Source organism: Barbus barbus, assembly GCF_936440315.1.
Source record: "Barbus barbus genome assembly, chromosome: 31".
NCBI classification, from domain to species: Eukaryota; Metazoa; Chordata; class Actinopteri; order Cypriniformes; family Cyprinidae; genus Barbus; species Barbus barbus.
In genome coordinates, this window is record NC_136759.1 from 16,903,261 (window position 1) to 16,927,160 (window position 23,900).

General features: G+C 37.0%; 1 protein-coding gene across 1 annotated transcript in view; it reads right to left on the reverse strand.

Moving 5' to 3' along the window:
• Positions 1–23,298, reverse strand: part of LOC306851722 (roundabout homolog 2-like) — a gene marked incomplete at both ends in the record, with an annotated part of 60,268 nt that extends 36,970 nt beyond the window's left edge. The window contains 3 exons of the mRNA XM_079388162.1: positions 774–931; positions 13,942–14,268; positions 23,238–23,298. Coding sequence (XP_079244288.1) covers positions 774–931; positions 13,942–14,268; positions 23,238–23,298 — 546 coding nt within the window. The remainder of the gene's footprint in view (positions 1–773; positions 932–13,941; positions 14,269–23,237) is intronic.
• Positions 23,299–23,900: the final 602 nt, after the last annotated feature.

A 23,900-nucleotide genomic window follows, 5' to 3' on the forward strand; every position in this document is an offset into this window, starting at 1 on the left:
CGAAGGCCAATAACTCTGAAAGATTGTTCTATTAATATTACTGGAAGAACGTTTGTTCATAAATTTGAAAGAACCTTGCCAGAACGTTCCTTGTTAGGTGGGTTAACACATAAATAAATGAATAATATATTTTTAAAATATATACTTTGGAAAAATATACATTATATGGAGACTCCACTTATATCAGAAGCCTAATAAAACAATTTTAAATGGTCCAGGCCTGCGTTTTCCCAAAAGCATCGTAAGCCTAAGTTGATCGTGGCTTCATTCGGTTTCAATGGGTCTATGATGTACTTAAGCTTACGATGCTTTTGGGAAACACAGGCCTGGTTGTCTTCATAATGAGGTCACATGACAAAACATTTATTTTTTTCAGAAACCAGTGTAATATTAGTTATTTTATTACACTATTATACTATTTATAGCTTTTATTTTTAGCTGTTATTTTTATATTTTCAGTTTTAGTCATTATAGGACTTAAGCAATATTTTTAATTTAAATCCATTTTTTTAACAAAAAAGAGTTTCAGTTTTTGCTATAACAACACTGATAACCAACTCAGCACAAACATAGAATAATGTTAAGTGCACCTTTCATTTAGATAATTTGCATTTGGCAGTGATGTCATTGTTGGTGGAGAACAGGACGTGAGCAAGTGCACTGATTTATGTTTCAATCGATCCTGGTTGCAGAGGGGTAGAGTGATGTCACTGTTGCACTACAACCTAATCATCACTCCTGTGCCAACATTGCACTTTCTGCTATTGACTCACAGAGATCCTGCCGTCCTTGTCATTGACACGAACATTGTTCCTCTTCCAGGAAACGGTGGGCTCGGGGTGACCCCTGGGAGGGACACACTCCAGCACAGCAGGCTCTCCTGCTGCCACCACCACATCATTGGGAGGCTGGCGGAAATCATCCCTGAGAACTATGGGAGATTGAGACAAGTGTTAGCTGTATGCTGTGTTGTTTTTGTTTGTTATTTGGTATTTTTCATTTGCTCCCCTGTGAGAGCTGTTTATTCATGAATCTTCGTTGAGGAACTTGGGAATTGTGAGTCAGAGATGAATGAGGCATCTTATCTTCGCTTTCTCGCAGCTCCTGTCCTCAAATCTCCTGTGCTCCGCCCTGTACGTAATGCCTTGGCTTTCTCATCTTATCAATTATAAAGTGTTTTCATGACAACACATTCACATTTAAATGCAGCTGAATAATTGACCACAGAAAAGAGGCATGACATGACTAGGGGTCTGCTCCAAAATCGAGTGAGCTACCTTTTATTTACACTATTGTTCAAAATTTGGGGTCAGTAAGATTATTTTTTTTAAAGTAATTAATACTTTAATTCAACATGGATGCAATGACAGTAAAGATATTTACAAGGATCTTGAGATATGTTGCTAATACCACAGGATTAAATTATATTATAAAATATCTAAAATAGACCGTTATTTTCAATGGTCATAATATTTCACAATCTTACTATTTTTTTCTGTATTTTTGATCAAATAAATGCAGCCTTAATTAGCATAAGAGACTTTTTTTCAAAAACAGTGAAAATCTTACAGACCCCAAACTTTGAACAGTTATGTACATAAGTAGGAACCTCATATGTGGCCAATTTGGAGCACTCTATATAGGTAACAATTCCGCGTGCCACAAAAATATTGATTTGCATGAGCTATAACTCAGAATTAATGTCAACAGTGTATGACATAGGCCTATGTTGCTAAGTTCTAAGTAAGTTCTGAAATAAGCATAAAAATACATAGAAAAGACACATATTGGGTAAACTGATGCTTTTTTGTAATTAGATTATTTATTAACTTACCTATTATTTTTGGTACCTTTTTGTACAGAATTAAAGGGGTAGTTCACAGGGATAGTGAAATCCGAGAGCTTTCTGATCCTGCATAGACAGCAATGCAACTAACATGTTCAAGAGAAACAGAAAGACAGTAAAGACATTGTTAAAATAGTCCATGTGACATCAGTGGTTCATTTTATGAAGCTACGAGAATACTTTTTGTGCGCAAAGAAAACAAAAATAACAACATGTCACATGGACTATTTTAACGATGTCCTTACTACATTTCTGGGCCGTAAAACATTTAAGTTGCATTGATGTCTATGTAGGGTCAGAAAGCACTCAGATTTCATAAAAAATATCTTTATTTGTGTTCTGAAGATGAACGAAGGTCTTAAAGTATGGAACGACATGAGGGTGAGTAATTAATGACAGAATCTTCATTTTTGGGTGAACTACCCCTTTAAAGCTAGACTAAAATCAACATTTCACTCTCCTTGTCTTGGCTCACAATTATTTACAACAGTTTGATGTTAGCATGTTGCTAACCAAACAATCTGCTTATCAGAGTGCCTTTCAACAAATGTCACAATGTCCTATTAAGCACAGAAACAGAACACACAAAAAACTGTAAAACAGTAAAATTTTGAACTACTTTCAGAAATAATTATACGTTTCTTATTGCTTTTCTATTTATTTATTTATTTTTTGCCTCCACAAAAAAATTGTGTAATTTTGTCTAAGAATTTGGCCAACACAAGGTATTTTACAGTATATTGCGTTCATGTCAATAAGTTTGTATTAACCAGTTGAACACACATAAATGTAAACACAGAATAATAATTACAAGTGGCAAATGTCTGATTTTTTTTTTTAAATTGTAACATTTTTTTTAAGGATTTTCTTTGAGCCCCGATTTTCTGAGTGGTGGGAGTGTAAGTCAGAAACATGGTGGATGAAATGGATACAGCACCTGTATTTGACAGTAAATTTGTTGAAATTAATTACTATTTTTGCAATAAAACTAAGTAGCATGTATAAAATACAACTGTACAATTATGATAATAAATGATAATAATATGATAATAATTTATAGCACCAACATAAACTGAATAAAACAAAGCAAAAACACACCTGATGCTCATTCTTTAGTTACGGTTTTGCAGAGGGAGAGTTTAAACGCTCTATTTTTTTGTGCAAAAGGTACATCGACATCCAATGAAAATGATTTGATCACACCTGCCATCATAAATACAACTTCATAACTCATAAATACAAACTTCCCTGGACCTGAACACAATGTTAATAGACAGCTCACTAGGTTTTGGATCACAACTTTAAAGTCTCGCAAAACAAAATCCAACAGGGAAGCCAATGCTTTAACTATGCAGACAGCCAAATTCAACAATGGCTGGTTGTGCTGACCTTACTAAGCGTCAGTGTTAACGGTAAACACTGTGAACTCTGCCCCCTTCTCTTTTCTATGTCTATACCCTTCACACTGAGAGCGAACGGCAGAATGCTACATTCCCCGCTGTCTGGCTTGGCAGGAAAAGTTACCCATAAATCCCCAGTGGTGATTGACAGATTAAAAATGCGACCCCTGCCCTATGGCAGCTGCCTCAGGGGTCCCTTTGAGTTTTCCTACATCAAAGGGTGAGCTCCTATGGGCTGTAGACTCTCACCAGCGGCGACTACAGAGCCTCGCACACACATACAAGCATAAATGCCACTCATATTCTCATCTCTGTGAAATATAAATGCATTTCGGTAATAACGCACACCGTTGTCCACAAATTAATCACCAATCTGACAGCCGCAATATCTTCCCGTCTGATCTCTTAAACACTTTGTGGATGCTTTTTTTCAATTAACACCTCAATTATAAGGTGTAATCTCACCTGTCGTGGGCTGCAAATGAAACCGTAGAATGTAAAGCATGAAAATGATTCCAAATAAATAAATTCAGCCATTGATTCATATTTATGATATGACCTCTGCAGCATTTCTGCTGTATTACCGAGTCCTGGCTGCACCGTCCCTAGCATTATAAATGCAATGACTTGTGATAATTACTTATAAATATTCATTGAAATGTCATGTTATTGGTGAGATCCAGAGTGCCGAGTGCTCCATTTTCTTTGTTAGTTAAACTCATGCTCATCTCCTGTCTATGAATATTCATATCTTTCAGGCTGGGACAAATGGTGCGGGTCTGTTTATGGACAGTAAGTGACTCACTTCAGAATTTGAAGTGGTCATCTGTCAGTCTGGGCACCCAACCTGACCATAGCCAACTTCAACACTCCTCCATCCAACACAATCTGCCACATTCCTGTTTACTCAAACCTTCTTCACATTTTAGATTTTTAGTGGCGAATCAATAGAGGCAATCGTTGTTTTGCCATGGTATTTTTTGCATCCTGTTCACTATTTACTCGCAATCCAGTTTAACCAGGGCCAAATGTAATTAGCTCACTGTCATTCTTTTTAGCACAAACATGCATCCTTTCTATGCAAATTAAGGGTGTATTCACACCAGAAAAGTCCGCTAGTTCACTTGCTTTGGTCTGGACCAAATACAACATTGATTTTTTGTTTGTTTGGTGCGGTTTGCTTTCACACTGCTCTTTTTGCAAGTGAACCAGAAACTGTAAACAAAACCACACATGCGCTTAAGGTCATCCATTCATTGGTTCACCCATTCAACTGTACCAGAGTTCGTTTGGAACCAGATCGAGACCACCTCTTCAGTTGGGTCTCGGTACGGTTGTTTGGTCCGCACCCGAGTGCGATTGCTGTATTCACACCTGCCCAAAAGATCCTCACCGGGGGGAAACAAACTTGAGTTTGATTCAGTCAAACTAAACAAGACAGGTGTGAATACACCCGAAGCTTAATGGTTAGCGTTACTCACAAAACTTAGTGCTAATTGTATGCTGAAATTCACTTTGCACAATTATTGGCCAAAGCTCATAGTTTAAAAATGGCTAAATATTGGTTTATTAATTACTAACCTCTTCAATAAGAGACTGTGATCTCTTAGCATGTTGCTAAGCTAACAGTCTGTTGGACACAAAGCTAGGTGACTTACTTGATTTTTTTCAGTATTGACTGAAATAGGCTACTCATTTTAAAGTGGCACTTTTAAAGTGAAATATCCAGATAAATGTGGATCTACCAATGTTTTATTAGTTGGTTCTTGCAAAAATTGTGAAATGTAATGAAATGTATGGTGAGTGGTGGTGCTAGAAGGTTAATGCTTTATAGCGTTTAAAAACAAATGTACCACCTACATTAAACTCTACTCTAAACCTAACCTATATGTTAACAAAAGCAAACATGAGGTAGAAATGCATTTGCTGAAGCAAACATGGAAATTTAGCTTGCTTCTACAAGGCTTTGAGCTGTTTTATCATGACTCATCATGTTTCACATGACTTGTGCAATTCTGTACCAGGTGAGATACTGAGAAAGTCACAATTACAATGTCAAAGATTACAATGTCAAAAAAGCCATATTTATGGACCTGGTTATGTCATGCGAATGTCAAAATAAATAAGTTTTACAAATCACACACTATGGTAAAAATTTTAAGGTTATAAGTATAGTGTTATCTGCCCCTGAAATTTTTATTTGTTGTCAGCGCCGATAGCCTCATGGGCAGCGCGCCGGCATACAGCGCCGCAGTGCTTTGGGTGTCCCATGTTCGAATACCGACTCAAGGACTTTTCCCGAACCTGCCCCCTTCTCTCTCTCCATCTTTGCTTCCTGTCATGTCTGATCAGTCCTATCGCAAAAATGCCAAAAATAAATCTTTTAAAAAAAGAAATTATAATTTGTGTAAAAAAGGAATAAAAGTTGTTGGTGTTTTACTGTCACTAATGTTGATTTCAGCTGGTAACTGCAGAAAACTTGTAAAAATGTAGGCAGAGGCATGTTTTTTCAATAATAATTTCATTAAAAATTCATAAATTGACTTTTTATACAAAATATAGTAATAAAACAATAAGTGCCTGCAACCAAAAGCCAATTACACAACAGATTTGACATTTAGTTGAAAATGCTATCAACCCAACAAATAAATTCATCCCCCAAAGGCTAATTACTTTTTTAAACTAACTGAATATAAAATGATTCACTTGTCCTTTTTACCCCGTTGGCCCGTAAGATCTGCTGACTCCATCCACCATTGTCTGTCACTTTTAAATAAGCATCCACTCATTCCCTTGGGCCACTCTAACAGTGTACAAACAAAGCACAGGCCTTCCCTAGCATATAAAAGCATGTTTTTACAAGAGAAAGAGCACAGATGTTGCAGAGTGCCCAACCGACCAACGGCACACCCAACACAGACATCTGGCCCGTTCCACAAAAGCCATCTCACCTGGTGGACACCCTCCAATTGTTGCAGATCCGATTTCCACTCTGATAATGAAAGCTGATGCCGAGGGTGACTGATGGCCCCCAAACAAAATATAACAACAGTGGTATAATACATATATGCATGCATGAGCTTGCAAATTGGCAGTGTGCATACATTCTCCATCCCCTGCAGTCCACTGTGGTGGCCTGTCACCTCCTGAACAGGATTTAACTCGCAGGAGGCATATGCACAAGCAAGGACAAGGACAGGCTGTTCCCAAACAGCCCACAGCATGTTGCATTTTTCAGGAGACGAAGCCATGTGTTATTCATGAGCGCTGGTTAAGAAAAGAGAGGGTAAAATAGTGTCACCGTTTACCTAGAGCCGGTCAGCCCGCACACAAAGCTCGTAAGTGCCCTCGGCGATACCACATGCCTAGTTATGGGAAAGAATGATACACGCTTGGCTCTGACAGGATTCATCCCTCTTGGCGGTGTGTTCAGGAAGCCATTCGTTCCCCCTCTCATCCTCTGCACTTTATTACGAAGCACGAAAAAGGGAAAGCAATGTGATTTTTAATAATCTGTGAGGTGAGTGACATGAGCAGAGAGACTCATTAGCTACAGCTGAAAGCCTGAGTGGGTCACATGACTGGTACAAAACATTACGGTCATTCTCTTAATTCTGCTTGGCTTCCTTCCACCGAGCAGACCATGCACAGCAAAATCATCATCATCCTTTACATATGCTGTACAAGCCAATTACTTCAGCTGCTAAAATATATGGAAATAAATCGACATGAATTAGCAATAACTTATTCCTTATACGTTGGCTGTGTCTCAAAATCCAGCAGCATGCTTTCTAAGACAGCATTCTGCACCCACAACGATAAAAAAAAAAATGCTGTTTGGTTCAAAAATTCAGTTTTCAAATTAGAGGGCTGCAAATTGGTGCTCGGGGGTCTGCAGAAAATTACTGAGGACAAAAGTTAATTGTGAAAAGCACTATGCAAATCAGTTTGACTTAAACTCAATGTTTTTCTTCTGGTTTATATTTTAACACTATTGTGTAGTATTATTGTTTACTAAACGTTTAAGTTTTTGTAAATTCAAAAAAAGCTGAAATATAATAAAATAAAATAAACTATAAATATTCGATGAAAAACTTAAAAATCTTAAAATGTACAGATGCTTAAATATAAACTAAATATAAAATGATTAAACACAAACTAACAAAAATGTACATAAGAAAATTATTAACACTTAAAGTAAAATTTAAAGTGAAAGTATCAAATTAAATGTTTCAAAATATTAAATTCAAGTTCAAAATATTAATAAAACTATAATTGTACATAAATAATATGAAATTATCACTGCATCACATAATATTTTAATAAATCTTTGCTTTAGTGCAATATCAACATATATATTTTTTTTCAGGGGACATTCCATAGGCATAATGTTTTTTATACTGTACAAACTGTATTTTCTATCGCCCTACACCAACCCTACACCTAAACTTACCCCTTACAAAAAACTGTGTGCATTTTTAGATTTTCAAAAAAATTATTTATAAGCTTGTTTCCTCATGGGGACAAAAAAATGTTCTCACAAGGACAAGGATTTTGGATATTGCCATCTTTATTGGGATATTTTGTCTATAACGTAGGGTATACCTGAACCATATACACACACACACACACACACACACACACACACACACATGTTGGGTTTCCATGTTTTATGGGGACATCCCATAGGCGCAATGGTTTTTATACTGTACAATCTGTATGTGCTATTGCCCTACACCAACCCTACACCTAAACTTAGCCCTCACAGGAAACATGCTGCATTTTTAGATTTTCAAAAAACTTTATGCTGTATGATTTATAAGCTTGTTTCCTCATGGGGACCAAAAAATGTCCCCACAAGATTAAGATTTACTGGTATTACTATCCTTGTGGGGACATTTGGTCCCCAGGACGTGATGAATACCAGGTGCACACACACACACACACACACACACACACACACACACACACACATCTCTTAAAAGCATTAAATGGACCAAACAGCCAATATATTTTGCCTGTTTGCTCTCTTTTACATTACAGCTCAGGACAGTCACTATTCATTTTCCTGAGTCATTAGTCACGTAACGCACATTTCCAGAAATTTGGTCTGTCTCCTGGTAGACGCCCTAGCAAGGTAGTTACTATGGTAGGAACTATGTTTTCAGACACAACCATTGCTTTCATAAATAAGTAACTAATCATTTGGGCTTCCCATTTTCATGAGTTCCAGTTAGGTTGTTACACATGCTACCACAGTGAAACCCCTGCAGTGAACACGACCTAAACATATTCATCACTGCACCAAAAAATGTTGAATTTGTGATCACTGGTATTCCGACAACTCATGATTTTGAATTATAGGAGCAAAAGGACATTTCACAAGCTGAATCTCACACAGGTCGGGCTCATTTCAAAAGACCAGAAGTCTTTCTTCTCCGCCCCCCCGTAGAGATCATGGAATGATGGTAAATGACAAGCCTGTTGGGATGTACATTATTAATAGCCCACCACTGACTCACCACACGCTCTTTCTCCTTCTTTACACACAGCCGCTCATTTGCATCCCCCACTATGGAGACCCACAACACATTCCCCCATTTGTGACTCAGACGTTGGTCTTAAAAGGACAATCATTCTAACCTGAAGAATCCATGTCGGGTTTGACAAGCGGCCATCTGTCGGTGTGTGTGTGTGTATGGGAGCGGGAGGAGACTTGTGAAATGTTTCAAGCTAACTCCTACACTTTCAGCCTGACAATTACATGCGAAATTATGCTAACCGCTAACGTCTAATTATATGGCGGTGCATGGACGTGGATGTGGTTGTGAAGGAATACGGCCGGCCGGGATTCTGACAAACAGCTGGAAGTGTGTGTGGCCTACACAGGATGTTGTTATTGTTAATTTCAGAGCCACATAAATAAATCCATCCCAGAGGTGGGCTAATCCCACGCTACGTTAGTCCCTATGTCGAGACAGCTAATCGACACACCCAGAGAGATGCTGACTGGGTTAATCTGCACGTCGTTTGTTTTTACTTCCGTTTGGACAGATAAAATTCCATTCAACATCTCTTTCCGGCTTTTATGTGCTTTCTTGAACAATCCATAAAAGGACAGAACTTGGTCGGAAATTGTCTTCCTGAAATGAAATGCAACATCTGAAAATGTAATGCATTTTACATGAAACAGACAAAGAGCATGGAGGATATGCGATATAAAATGCGATTGGTTATGTTCAACAACATTGTGCATGCACAAAATCCCATAACAGCCCTTCAGAGGGTTTAGATAAGAGCGCATGGGGAAAGATGTAGTAGGGAAAAGCTGCCACGGAGCATCATTACTTTATAATCCCACACTGGGTGAAAGAGGGACAGCTGGGTCTAGAGCCTTTTAAGCAAGTTTTATTTTTCATTTGTCCTACTTTATCTTAATCCAGGCTCAGGGAACGTGGCAGTTTGCTCCCCCAGACAGACTGCCACATTCAATGCTTTGAAATAGATACATCTTTTCTCTTGCATAAAAGCTTCAACACAAAGCTGCTATTTTGAGAGAATACGTGAATGGATTTGCATTCAAGCCAAGAGCTAAATATCTACTTCTGCACAAAAAAAAAAGAAAAAAAAAAAGGTAATGACAGCCTCCACTAGTCGCATTTGCCATTTGTTATTCTGCCATTATGACAAGCGTCAGATTAAGCAGTGGTCCTGTGGCATACATATGTTAGGTGGATAATACTGTATCCCCCAATATACTGCAGTCGAGCATTGCATGGATTAATATATTAGTGTAAAACCCAGATTCAGTCTTCTCTTACTGGTGAACCCTTTAATATTACAGAACAACACTGGCTTTTCATAAAATGCACAAATCTTTTTGTTTGTCAAGGAGCAAGAGCAAGTGTTGAATTTAAAGACCGATTTATACTTGCTATGGCTGTTTAAACCTTGATGAATAAAGTCGCTTTTAACATTTTCTTGAAAAAAAAGTGAGTGGATGCTTGAAACTCACTGCTGTAAACACAGGCTTTTGTCCAAAGATACATATTGTCAGAACGTGCTGAATTTGAATTAGTTTCTTCTCTACTCAAAGTATGCATGCATGGTCATGTGACCAACACTGTCTTTGTATTGTCAGCCATTTATGAATAAGATTTCTCTATGACATTAAAAAAAAAACGTAAGTCTTGATTTTTAATTGATAATAATAATTTTATTGGAAATAAAGCTGAAATAAAATATAAATATTAAAGGGATAGTTCACCCAAAAATGAAAATTACCCCATGATTTACTCACCCTCAAACTATCCTAGGTGTATACTGTATGACTTTATTCTTTCAGGCAAATACAATCGGAGCTATATTAAAAATGTCCTGGCTGTCCCAAGCCTTATAAATGCAGCGAATAGGGGTCGAGCTTTTGAAGCCCAATAAACTGCATCCATCCATCATAAAAAGTACTCCACACGGCTCCGGGGGGTTAATAAAGGCCTTCTAAAGAGAACTGATGCATTTGTATAAGACAAATATCCATATTTACAACTTTATAAACTATAATCTCTAGCTTCCTCTAACTGTCATACACACATTCATGAGAGAGTGGTGTTTCAGTGGATGACGTAGGCGTAGCGAGCTTCAGAAGGCCTTAATTAAACCCCTGGAGCCGTCTGGAGTACTTTTTTTGATGGATGGATGCAGTTTTTTTGGGCTTCAAAATCTTAAACCTTATTCACTGCCACAGCTTGGAAGAGCCAGGACATTTTTTATTATTATAACTCAGATTGTATTCATCTGATGGCTTGAGGATTAGTACATTTTCATTTTTGGGTGAACTGTCCCTTTAAATGAAGAACTTTAAAAAAATTAAGTACAAAAATTTAAATAAAATTAATTTTATTTAAAAATAAATGTGAATTTAAAACATACTATATTTACTAAAACATACTATAAGATTATATAACTAACACTAAATTAGCAATTTTCCAAACCCATGACTTACTTTCTTCTGTGAATCACAATATAAAAATTTCACATTGTTTGATCATTATTATTCTTTCTTGGTGAGAAATGCTTTGTGAAAAGTGTGTTCACATCAAGCCAAAACTAATGTTTCCAAAAATTCTCTCTCCCAGGACATTCACGACTTGACTAGAACAGTTAATCACATCACACATGTGCCTAATACTGAAAAGCACGAGTGATTCACCAAAAAACAAGCACAGAGCGAACATTTCATAGCTCAACAACTCTCCGTGTTTTTACGAGTCCCATAAGCTGAAATATCTAACAGATGGGCACGGCCGGCTCAGACTTGTCGTGGCAAAAATTGCTCACTTATCACAAACAGGCTGATCCCATGTATACAATAAAAACATTTTCCACCTCAATCCACTTACTGCTATAATCTGAGATGCAGGACTAGACGAGGTCTCAGAGATGTGTGAAGGATTGCTCGCCCTCACCCCTGCCTTCACCTGTTGTACCCCTCAGGATCCTCTGTCTTCATAAACCACCCGCTCTGCCCTCATGCCGCGGTCGCGCTGGAAACTGTCCAGCTCTAATTAGCACATTAATCACTGCTGAGGAGAAGATACGGCCGGCGGTGAGCTGGGTCTCCTGGTGTATGACCCGAGTCTCATCTTCCACAAGGACGAGCACTTAATTCACGAGCATTGTGCAGCACGAGCTAATATCCAGCCTAATTTGAGGCTCGCATGAGTGCTGAGTGTGAGTCTATATGGACTCTAGAGAGCAAAAAACGATTCCTTTCTCTTTCTGGCTTTAATCGTACATGATAAATAATCTTGTAAGGCTTGCTTAGACGACAGATTTTTCAATGCGGTAATTATGACTTGGATTTAAAGGCCACGCAGCATCATTCAGCAAATCTTGTGACTGAAAAAACCCACATTCTAAATGAATAGTGATATAATGAGATTTAGGTCTTAAAGAACGGCACTACAATCGGCCAGTATTCCTGCTATTTATAGGTGGCCAAAAATATGAAGAGCTATTTGGGAGAGTGAGTATGCAGACTTCAGTATAAGATCTACCGCCGAGTGTGTGATTGCAAATCATTTTCACCCAGCATGCTCTGCTACTCAGCGTCCTCTGGGATAGTAAGCAAAAGTCTGTAATGGCTCTAAGGTCTCGACTCTCCCTCGGCAGTTAAGGATGTCTATTTTAAGAGCTCATTTCATTTTGAACGGGGAAACAGTTTAATCATTTCTTTAGGCAAGTCGGTAGATGCATCAAAATGGGCTTGATTTGACATTGACCTTCTGACGTTTACATCAGGTCAGCCTCACCTTCATCTCAAACCGATACAGCAAACTGACAAAAAATCAGACTGAAAATAACAGGGAAATATGAGAAAATTTGAAGTGGTAACACTTTACAATAAGATTCCGTTAGTTAACACTGGTTAATGCATTAATTAGCATTAACTAACAATGAGCCATATATTTGTTAACAGTGTTGGGGAGTAACTAGTTACATGCAAAAGGATTACATAATTTAATTACAAAATAAATCTACTGTAATAATCTATTACAGTTACTGAGAAAAACATGTATAATTAAATTACAGTTATTTATGAAAATGTTAATGATTACAAAGGAGATTAAACACTTTAATATTTCTGTAAAAAGATAGAATGTGTTGAATAATATTGATTTGTTGCTTTGCCTGTTTTTAACATGCACAATGCGTTCTGCCATTTAAAGGCCATTTAGTAAAGCGATGCTATTCTGATGGTTTTGATTGGTTCTCATTTAAATTTGAGCTGAAAGCTTTAGGCTATAAACTAAGAGTTGCCACCATGGCGAATCATAAAAATGTGTTACAGTGTTTTAAAAGATCATTCCAGTGCTGTGATTTAAAATTAAATGATTATAATCTTAATTCAAGTAATGAAGGATTTTGAAAGTCTGACAGTAATCAGTGTTGAGTACTACTGTAGGTAGCCTGCTTAAAATGTTTGAAAACGATTAAAAGTTGAAAACATTTGTTAGAAATTTACAAAAGGTAATCAGAAAGTAATCAGTAAATAATTGAAATATGTACACTACCTATTACATTTTAAATAAGGTAACTTGTAACCTGTTACCTGTTAGATTTGCAAATAACCTTCCTAGCACTGTTTGTTAAAGCATTCTTAAAAATTCTTGATTTTAATATCAAAATGCAAAATAAAATGTATCAGTAAATATTGAAATTATCATTAAGATTAATAAATACGTTAGAAGTATGTTTCATTGTTAGACCATATTATAAATTTTGTGTTCCAAAAGATGCAGCTTGTATAAAAAGAAAGGAGATGGTTGTGTGCAAAACAGGCACCAGGAAATTTCTGCTTTGTGTTTTAATGAGCAAACTTTGGGGAATCTAATTAGTTGCATTCCAATTGTAATCAACAAACTTGCTAATCCAGTTTCTTCTGGCGGTGGAGCTGGATATGGTGACGTTCCTGTGCCAGAGAGCTGGATTACAGCTGAGCCAAAGGCCCAGAGCGCAGTCACACAGCAGGAGGACACACTGTCACAACAGGCAAAAACTCACCAGCAGCCTGTCACAAACTCGACAAACAAAACCTCAGGCCATGTCTGAGAGGGATAGATTACTTTTATTTCAGCATAGCTACGCTCCATTCAGAATCACTAAGCAAGGTGGAATTCATCAGAAGGTACTTACTGGCTACTTCCAGCGAGGCATTTTGGCTAACGGCCTCTCCTAGGTAATTGCGGGCAATGCAAGTGTAAACTCCCTCGTCAGGTTTGCTGCGGCGTCCGTGAACGATGCGCAGGAAAAAAAGGGAGCCGCTGGGCAAAAGCATGCGGTGAGAGCGAGGGTCGTCCTTATCGGTTTCAACATGCTCGCCGTCTTTATACCACTCCACCGCGGGCGTGGGTCGACCCTCTGCCTTGCAGTTCAGGGTGGCCGGCTCACCCTTTGACACGATCAGATCAGAGGGATCCTCCACTATCCTGGGGGGAACATCATCCAAACGTGGGCGGGACCCTGAGAGGAATCAACAGTGAAGGTTAAAAGCATCTGGCTAAAAGCATCTGGCAGATGTAATGTATATCAGTGCCAGAAATGTACTTTTCTAGTAAGCAGTGCTATTTGTCCCCCAAGATTGTAAGAGCAATTTTTAGAATTACGGTACCTTATAAAAAGTATTTGTGTTGTCCTTCATGTCAAATACTTAAATTAAGTCAATCAATCAGAGTGCTAAATGCAGCTACCAATTAAATTTGATCAAAATCAACATAAGTAACATTTAAATTGCAAAAGTGGCACCAAAGTTGAAGCTACTTTTCTTTTTTCATCACCGGTGACTAATCTAAACTCTGCTGGCCATTACATTCATGCACCAAATAGATACGTGTGTGATTGGTTATAATGCTCAACGCTGCAAAAAAAAAAAAACAATGCATAAAAAGAAATATCTGATGCAACGTGAGCAGATAAAAAATGCAATGTGCAATCAACACTATTTATGCACCTTCACATTACACTTTACAGTTTTCCTTGGTCGCTTTGGTGCATTTCTTAGATCAGAGATGAAATTCTACTTGTTCAACCTTCACATCATCTAGTCACTTGTGCACATCATTTTCTCATTCTTTTGAAAAAGGTGCGATTGCTTTGGTACATTCATGCAACTGATTATGTGCATTTGTCTGTGGTTTCCTACATTATCAGTTGCTATTGTCATGTTGCTCAAAATGTATTATATAGTTCTCTAGCTCAAAGGTACATCTCATGAACCTTCAATTAGAAAGCATATATAGACAGAGGACAACAAAAGAGTTACAAATTCTGACAATGGATGAACATCCAGGAAACAATCAAGGTTAACAGCCGAGAGGAAGAAGAGGAGTAAGGATGCATGGTGAAAGGGTACAGAGGCAAAACAGAGGAAAAGGCAGGAGGCGCATCTCAGATGAAATAAGGGCCACTATTGTGGACCATGTTGTCAATCACGGCTTACAATGGCTGAGGTGAGTTTCCTGTGTTTGCCTTTCTAATTTTGTATTTTCACCTTTGTGCCTATTTTCTTTCTCTTTTTTATATCACAATGATGTTGTACTGTGAATCTTATCCAGTCTTTTTCAATCAATATCCCACATACAGTTGTGTGTAAATTTGTACTTTTTGAATGGATATTTGGCAGACATAAGTGCAGCCTTCTGCATTTCAATACACTTATCATCCAAACCTTTGCCATAGTTTACCTCAGGTAATATTAACAGAGTGCACTGTTATATTGAAATCATGACTAAGTATTTTGACTCTTGTTTTTGAACAATGACACAAGGACTTTTCATTCTGATGGCACTGATATGTTCATTGACAAAAAGACTTACTTTTGAGAAATGAACTAAAGATTGAGTAAGTTACAGGCTTTTGCAGGTAATTGGATGGTGCTGTTTGTACGAATTGTTTTGAGAAATGCACATACTTCTTTGCAAATATTAATGATGATTCGAGAAATGCACCAAAGCGACTGAGAAAAACTGTAATTGTAACACTGGTAACAGATTTAGTTTAATTGTACAAGGATATTTTTTAATTATTTTTAAATTTAAGGGGATATTTAATTTTTTTTTAAAGTGAAATGTAATGTGAAAGATGAGGTTGCAAAGACTCAGTGGTTAAATTCACAGCAATACAACCCCAATCTTTTTTTGTGTTCCTGTCATTTTATTGCCGACTGCTTCTCTAATCTCGGGGAGTTTAACGCAGTATTCACAAAATGCTTGCTCTTGAAATATTGCTCAGTACCCAGTTTATGGCTCCACTGAATCCCAACCTGTCAGTATGATAAATAATAGATGTTTATACTTTCCATTGAGCATTTAAAATGCAAAACTATGGCAATGGCCATATCGTTTCCAACACATGCTGTATGTGGTAGACCAGTCACAATAGACTGAGCCATCTGACCAATCAGAGTAGAGTAGGCTCACAGAAAGGAGGGGTTTAGAGAGATTGAATCTCAGAACTGCTTCGAGGGAATCATTAGAGAATCATTGGAAAATAACGTGATATTAAATGCATATTTTGAGAAAACCTATGTCACGGTGCACACACGAGGAATCACAGGAACACGCAGACGAGAATGTAACTTCAAATCATAGTCTTTACTGACAACATCAAGGCAGGGCAAGACAAGGCAAGACTGACACAGACAGGAACACCGGGGAGTAACGAGTAGACCAGATGAAATCTAACTCAACAGACAGGACTATAAATACACAGGTAAATCATAGATAACGAGACAAACACAGCTGGACAAGAATTAACTAATGATTACATATAACAAGGACAGGAAACGAACCAAATATGGACACAAGAGACGGGAACACATGACACACACGATAGAGGACTGACAACCTAAGCATTTTTTGACCTTGCATGTCATGTAAACCTATTGTAGGAGGCTCCCAGAACAATATTAGGAACCTTGAAAATGGCAAAATAGGGGCACTTTAAATTTGAGGGGCTTTTTTGTTCACTTTTGCCCCAAACCCCCATTAATTCCTGACTCAATTTTTCCAATAAAAGTTTTTAGTATACTAAAATAGATATCAGCGCTATCTGTGGACATACAGAGGGAATGTTAGGCACCTTTATAGTAAATACTATTTAACAAAACCAGGCAGTTAAACCTAATTTAACATAAAATTTAAAACAAAACAAAAAATAAAAATGGTGGTGAGCTAAGGTGGCTAAAGAACAGGGCTAGTAACCAAAGGGTTGCTGCTTCAATCTTCATGGGAACAAGTTTTAACCTTGGTTGCTTAAGCTGCTTTGTTAATCATTTCTACTAAATGACAGTAGGCACATCCAAATTATGTGCCATTTGTAATATAAACAGTAAACAAACCAAAAAAAAAATAAAAGAAAAAGTGCACTTCAAATACCCAGATAATACACAAAATTAGTGTGGGACGTTGGACCCTAAATGCACTCAGCTTTCACAGCTTTCCTTACGTAGCAAAGGGGGAGGGGGTATCAGACTCTGATGTAGGTTGGCGAAATAACCTTATAAAATTCATTCACTAAATGGTTGAGTACATAGTGCATTGTATAAGTGCATAGTGTATAGTATTTCACTTGGGACACAACTTCTATACTAATTCATGCACTTAACCTTCATTACTTGGGTTTATCGCCATATCAGCTTTATTTACTCAAACATAATGAGTTAGCTAAATGCATGTCTGTTTAATACATCTGATGCAGTTTTAGTTATCTAAATATTATCCCCTGGTGTCTAAGGTGGTTTGACCCTGATTTAATTGGCTCTGAGCATAAACAAAGCAGGATTGAAACTGCCTAACATTTGTGTGCAACCACTTAGAATTACATTTCTAACAAAAAAAACCAAAAAACTGTGAAATAAAAACTTTTGTAACAGAGTGCCTGGGGTGCACCATTCAACCACACAACTATATTCTTCACCAGCATCAGTCAAAGGATAGAACGAGGGGCGAGAGGCTTCTAATGGCCAGTGGGAAAGGGAGCCGGGGATGAAACTCTCAAAGGCTGATGACTCAGCACCTATTAAGCTTTCAGCCCAGAGAGCCAGACGAAATCAGTGCTAAGTTAAAAGAAGCTGACATTAAGGCTGAGTCTAGCATGGCTGCGGCTGTTGAATGAGGCTCCAAACCTCACTGCCCATTAGTGATGAATTTAGCTCTATCCGGGGCTATAGAACTAGAAGAGAGGGTTTCTTCTTTGTGCTTTTACGAGGTGGAATAGTGGAAGGCACTGCAGTGGCCATGTGTTGGGTTTTACTTGATGTTAAAAGGGTGTGAAATTTCAACAGTTGGCGTGTGTGCATGCTGCGATTAAATAATAGCATCTACAGAATGAAGGTGAAAACTTAATTTGTCTAAAAGCACTCCAGTGGAAGAAAACAGCCCTTAGAAGGCATGAGGTGTTTTTCTTGGTGAAACTCAATTCAATGAATTTACTAATGACTTTCATAAAAACTCGGTCATGAACACCTAAATAGTTCATCAGCCTCCTGCTGCACATTACACTCAGCACAAGTATGTTTCCATCCGTTTACAGCAGTCGAGATTATAACTCCTCACTACTCAGAGGCATCAGCATTTTTAAAGTTATGGCAAGCTAATTGGTCCTTGTGAGAGAATGAAAGGAAAGAATAAAAGCCTGTGCTTTTCAATCACATCACACATGAAAAGCTACGCCTGATTTGAAAGGATGATTATCTGTCAGTGATTTCATGGCGTACAGTCGCCGCTTCCTTTTGGAAAATGCAAAAGAGACCACATTAACAGGTTCATATCTTACGGGAAAGAAGGTTACATATGGGCAACAGTGAACCAAATTAGTCCCACAGCATAATCAAGTGAAAAAAGCACTGAAAGAAGGTTCTGTCATGCAGTCGCACATAGTGCTGTTAAATATTTACGCACGAAACTCACATGAGAAATATGTGGGAGATTCTAATTCTCGCAGTATCTCTCAGTGGTAGATTCCCTGAGTAGTGGATATAAATGGGTTTGGCTGGTTTCTGCATACATATTATGAATATTCCCTTGAATCCAAAAATGTGGAAAGTTTGGCATGTCAAGAGAAATAAGCAAATAACATGCAGAATTGCCGTTCAAACGGAAAAAGAAAGAATTCAAATGAATTGAAATAAATTTATACCACTATCATTGTTAAAAGGATAAACTTTAAAAGTTGGCTTAAAGTCTTGTTTGAACAATAGAACAATCAACTGACAGATAGGAAAAAGATAGACAGTGAGATTAGAATGATAGATAGAATAATAGAATGATAGATTAAACATTTACTAGAATAATGGATAGATGGAACGATAGATAGAGAGAACGATAGAGAGAATGACAGACAGACAGACAGACAGACAGACAGATAGATAGATAGATAGATAGATAGATAGATAGATAGATAGATAGATAGATAGATAGATAGATAGATAGATAGATAGATAGATAGATAGATAGATAGATAGATAGAATGTTTGATGTAACAGAATGATAGATAGAGCAATAGATGATACTGAATGACAGCATGATAAATACAATTTTAGAAAGAGAATGTTTGATATACAGATGGATGGATGGACAGAATGTTAGATAGAATGTTTGACTGTGTTAGGTAAAACATTAGAAATAATGGATGAATGGATAGAGGGGTGGTTGAATAGATAGGACGCTTGATAGAACAATAGATAGGATATTAGCTAGAATGTTAGAATTATAGATAGAAAATTAGAAATAGAATGTTTGCTTGAACAACAGATAGAACGTTTGATACTTTTTCTTCCTGCCCCACAGAAGCTGTAACTGTGTATTTTCCAAATAAAATTCTTCTAGAATTTTACTAATAACATATTTCTGCCTCATCATTTGACCAAAATCCACATTGGATAAGAAGTTATTACAAACACTCAATAGTGATTAATAGTGACATTCAAGTAGAAGTATTGTATTAATCTCATTAATTGTCATGTGTAGCTTGAAGTAATTTTTCCATTACCCATATATATACGATTATATTTCATTATGTATTTTATCAAATCACATAAGTTTGTAAGAAACTGTTTAATTTTCCAAAAAGATGTTTAATTATAGTAATATAATAGTACCGCATGCTGATCAGAGGGATGTAATGCCAGAGTAAAGTAAAGCCACAACTTACACAACAGTGTTCAGATCATCTTTTTTTCTAACAAAATCAATATAATGCAATATTTCTATCTGCTGAATGTAAGCTTTTCTATATTGCAAACTTGCTTGCTGCACTGGGGACATCACATGCATGTGCGAGTCGTGAAGATTATGAAAATAAATCTAGGAAATATTTGATTGTTAGATTTTAAATCAGCGGGGTTGAGGTATCAAAAGTAACTAAGCTGTTTTATGGATAGTAACTGTAATATTATTACTGAAATCTTATTAGTAATTAGTTACACTACTATTTACTGCAAAAAGTAATATTATTACAGTAACTAAATTACTAGTAATTAGTTACTGCCCAACACTGATGTCCACAAGCTACGGCATTATGTAATGCATTACAGTAATTAATATTTACAAATATTAGACAAGCATGCTTCACCCTCTTTTCCCTTAGGGCTTAAATGTACCATCACTAAAGCTAATGCGTTTTGAAAACAGTAACCGGAGACCTTGTGCCCAGTCGAATTTTCAAAGCTGTTTGCTTCAAACATATTCAAATAACAGAGCATCAACCTGGCTCTCTGGGATCAGTAATGATCTAATGTTTTTTTCCTCAACAGACATTAAAAATGGGAGCACGGGTGCGTACTGGTGTACACTGATCAAAGAAACAAAACAAAATAGATCTGCTGGTATGATTCCTAGACCCATTATTACACCAGGCACAACGCTTTTCACAGCACCGCAAAAACTGTTCTTATCGGCTAACTGTGACAGCTTACATCTCTGCTGGGTGATCCATCTCAGGCCATTTGTCATCGTTTCAGAAACGCCATTATCTCTGTCAACCCCATTCAACCTCTTGTAGTTGGCCATTTGCCCTAACGTGACTGCAACTGCTAAGTAACACAAACTGAACAGCTTTTATGTCAGTTCTAAGCTTCAGACCTTTTACATTAATGACAGCTGCGGGGGATTCTGCAGTCTGCAGTTTTCTGGTAATAAATATTAAAAACAAACACACCCACATTCCCACTATTTAAGGAACAAACACATTTACTAACAAAAATTAAATCTGGAACACCTATTTGCTAAGTGAAAAGCAATAAGCCGAATGAATCATTGGTCTATAGAGAAATTAAGCAAAGCTAATGTGATGGTACTGTAAATGGTGCCAACATGTCTCAAAATATTAATTGGATTATATACATAAGATCGATAGATAAAATAGATAGAATGATAGATAGAGTTATAGATAAAACAATTACTAGAATAATGGATTGATATAGATAGAGAGAACGATTGATCAATAGATAGATAGATAGATAGATAGATAGATAGATAGATAGATAGATCAACATAGAATGTTAGATAGAACAATGGATAGATAGAATGATAGAGAGATGGAATGATATATAGAATCTCTCTAGAAAGAGACAACGATAGAATGACGAATAGACAAAACGACAGACAGACAGACAGACAGATAGATAGACAGATAGATAGATAGATAGATAGATAGATAGATAGATAGATAGATAGATAGATAGATAGATAGATAGATAGATAGATAGATAGATAGATAGATAGATAGATAGATAGATAGATAGAATGGCAGATTAACAGAACGATAGATGGAAAGATGGATAGATAGAATGATAAACAGATAGATAATAGATAGAACAGATATGTCATTAGATTAAGAGCTGCAGTTAATCCAAGAATAGTCTAAATAAATAGACAATGCATTGGATTATATAAAACATATTATTACTATTTCATATTTGGACAAATTTGTACTAAGACTACCTTCAAACACAATTTGTAACTCCAGATCTGCCTGTGGTACAGACGTCTCTTAGCAACCGGAGTATGAAGTCTGCTATTATCTGGTATTATCTATCATCTTTCATATTATACAGTGTGTTTTAACTCTGAACTTTCTCTAAGCACACAGCACATAATGCTTTTGATATTCACAGCTGACAGTCAAATCGATAAACCCACTGCATATTAATACACACATAGCTCTATTTTAAGAATCCTTTCAGCTCGGGCACCTCCACAATGGGAAGACAGATGCATAACTCATAAAGTCTCTTTCTAAAGCTCGCTGTGTATAGAAGCCGCTGTCTCCTGTAATGCAGAAGGTCATTAAGCCAGCCTCAGCAGGGGGACACATCATGCCGCCCCGCAGACTGATGATACAGCAGTGGCATCCCTCTCTGCACCTGCCAAACGTATGCGGTCAGTCTCATACAGGTCATTTCACCGCAATCAAACATGGCACGGTGGAAGGGTGCAGGAGGAGATCATGGAAATGTGTCTTGTATTGTAAATATTTACTCGTAACAGTAGCTGTCATGTCCAGATTTAAGACGTCTGTGAGTACTGTAATAACGGACTGTCAAAACAAATAAAAATAAATGGCATTTCTAATAGCTAGAAATGCCTTTCTAAACAGCATAAATTTCTATTTGTACTGCTGTGATTGTTTTGTACCATTAGCTACCGAATGAAGAAATCAAACACAATAGTCTTTCTTGTAATACGCTTTGAGAAGTGCCTGAACATGAATATTTTATAACACAGCTGTCTTGTGTTGTATCCAGCGTAATTATGATCTTTTTCATCTTTTAATGGAAACTTTTTCTTATTATTGTCTCACGTTTCACTGCAAAAATGATCATTATGCTATAAAAACACTACTGTTTCCATTTAACTCATTACAAAAAAGTCTTTCAGTTCTATTTGATTTTGAGTGTCAACTCAATTTCCTTTATCAGTAATTACATTTAAAGTAATCGAAAAGATGAATAAACTTATTAAAAAGTATTACATTTAAGTTCTGAATTCTTCACAGTGTTGCCACAGTAAAATGATTCGTCGAAGTTGTAAATAAAACAGATTACTTGCGTACATTTCACTAGAAGACACTATTTCTGTCTTTCCAGTTTATAATTTTGTTTAACTTTATATATTAAGAAGCAATTTCTTAGTGAAAATATTTCTACACCTTTTTTATAGGTAGATGTGACCTGATGTAACTCAACATTGATGTAAACGCAAAATTTTATGGTACAAAACATAAAGTTATTGGGGTTTGTTTTACACTTAAATTAAATAATTCACATCCAATAAGTTAAATATCCAAAAACTGAAAGCCATATATAGCTGTATATACAGTGATACGAACGTATATTAAGTCTGAGAGTCAAACTTAAAGATTAAATTTACTTTCAAATTGCAAATTGCAGTATTGAACCAAAAATCAGATCAATAAAGAGTGTTTTAACTCACCTGAAGAGCTATAGATGTTAGAGAGCATCAGTAACAGGGTTCCTATGACTGTAAAAGCCATTTGTCCGGCTTCCAACAAGACTTGCGCTTTTCTTTACGCATAAGTATAGTTTTAAACAAAATATGTTCTCACTGGAACATGGCAGGGGACCGCGAACCAATTTGAACTCATGAAATAAAAATGAGGGCGGAAAAAGCACTTCAGCTGCTCTCTTGGAGAAATCCACAGCAGCGCATTATGATAACGTCTCAGTGATGTCTGGATCCGAACCGCGCGGATCTATGTATTAGGAGCTGCATGACGACTCTGATGTCTAACTAGTTTGTTCACTCCCTCAGTCACTCATTTGGCTGTAATGTCCGTCCGCTGAAGCGCTGGATGCGGTACTCAGAGTTCACAAGCTGTTCATCCACTCAGCGCACTGCATGGCGTTTGAATAAGATGCTCGAGTGTGACAGCACTCCGCGGAATGGAGCGAGTGGAGCTTCAGAGCAGAGCGCGCTTCCCAAACAAATCTTAAAGCGACAGCTTTGCATCGCTGTCCAAGGGTATTTAACCTTTCTAGCTAATAATTTTTTAAAAATAATTATAAATAATGATGTATTATAGTAGGCTAGCTATATACTTTATTATATATATATATATATATATATATATATATA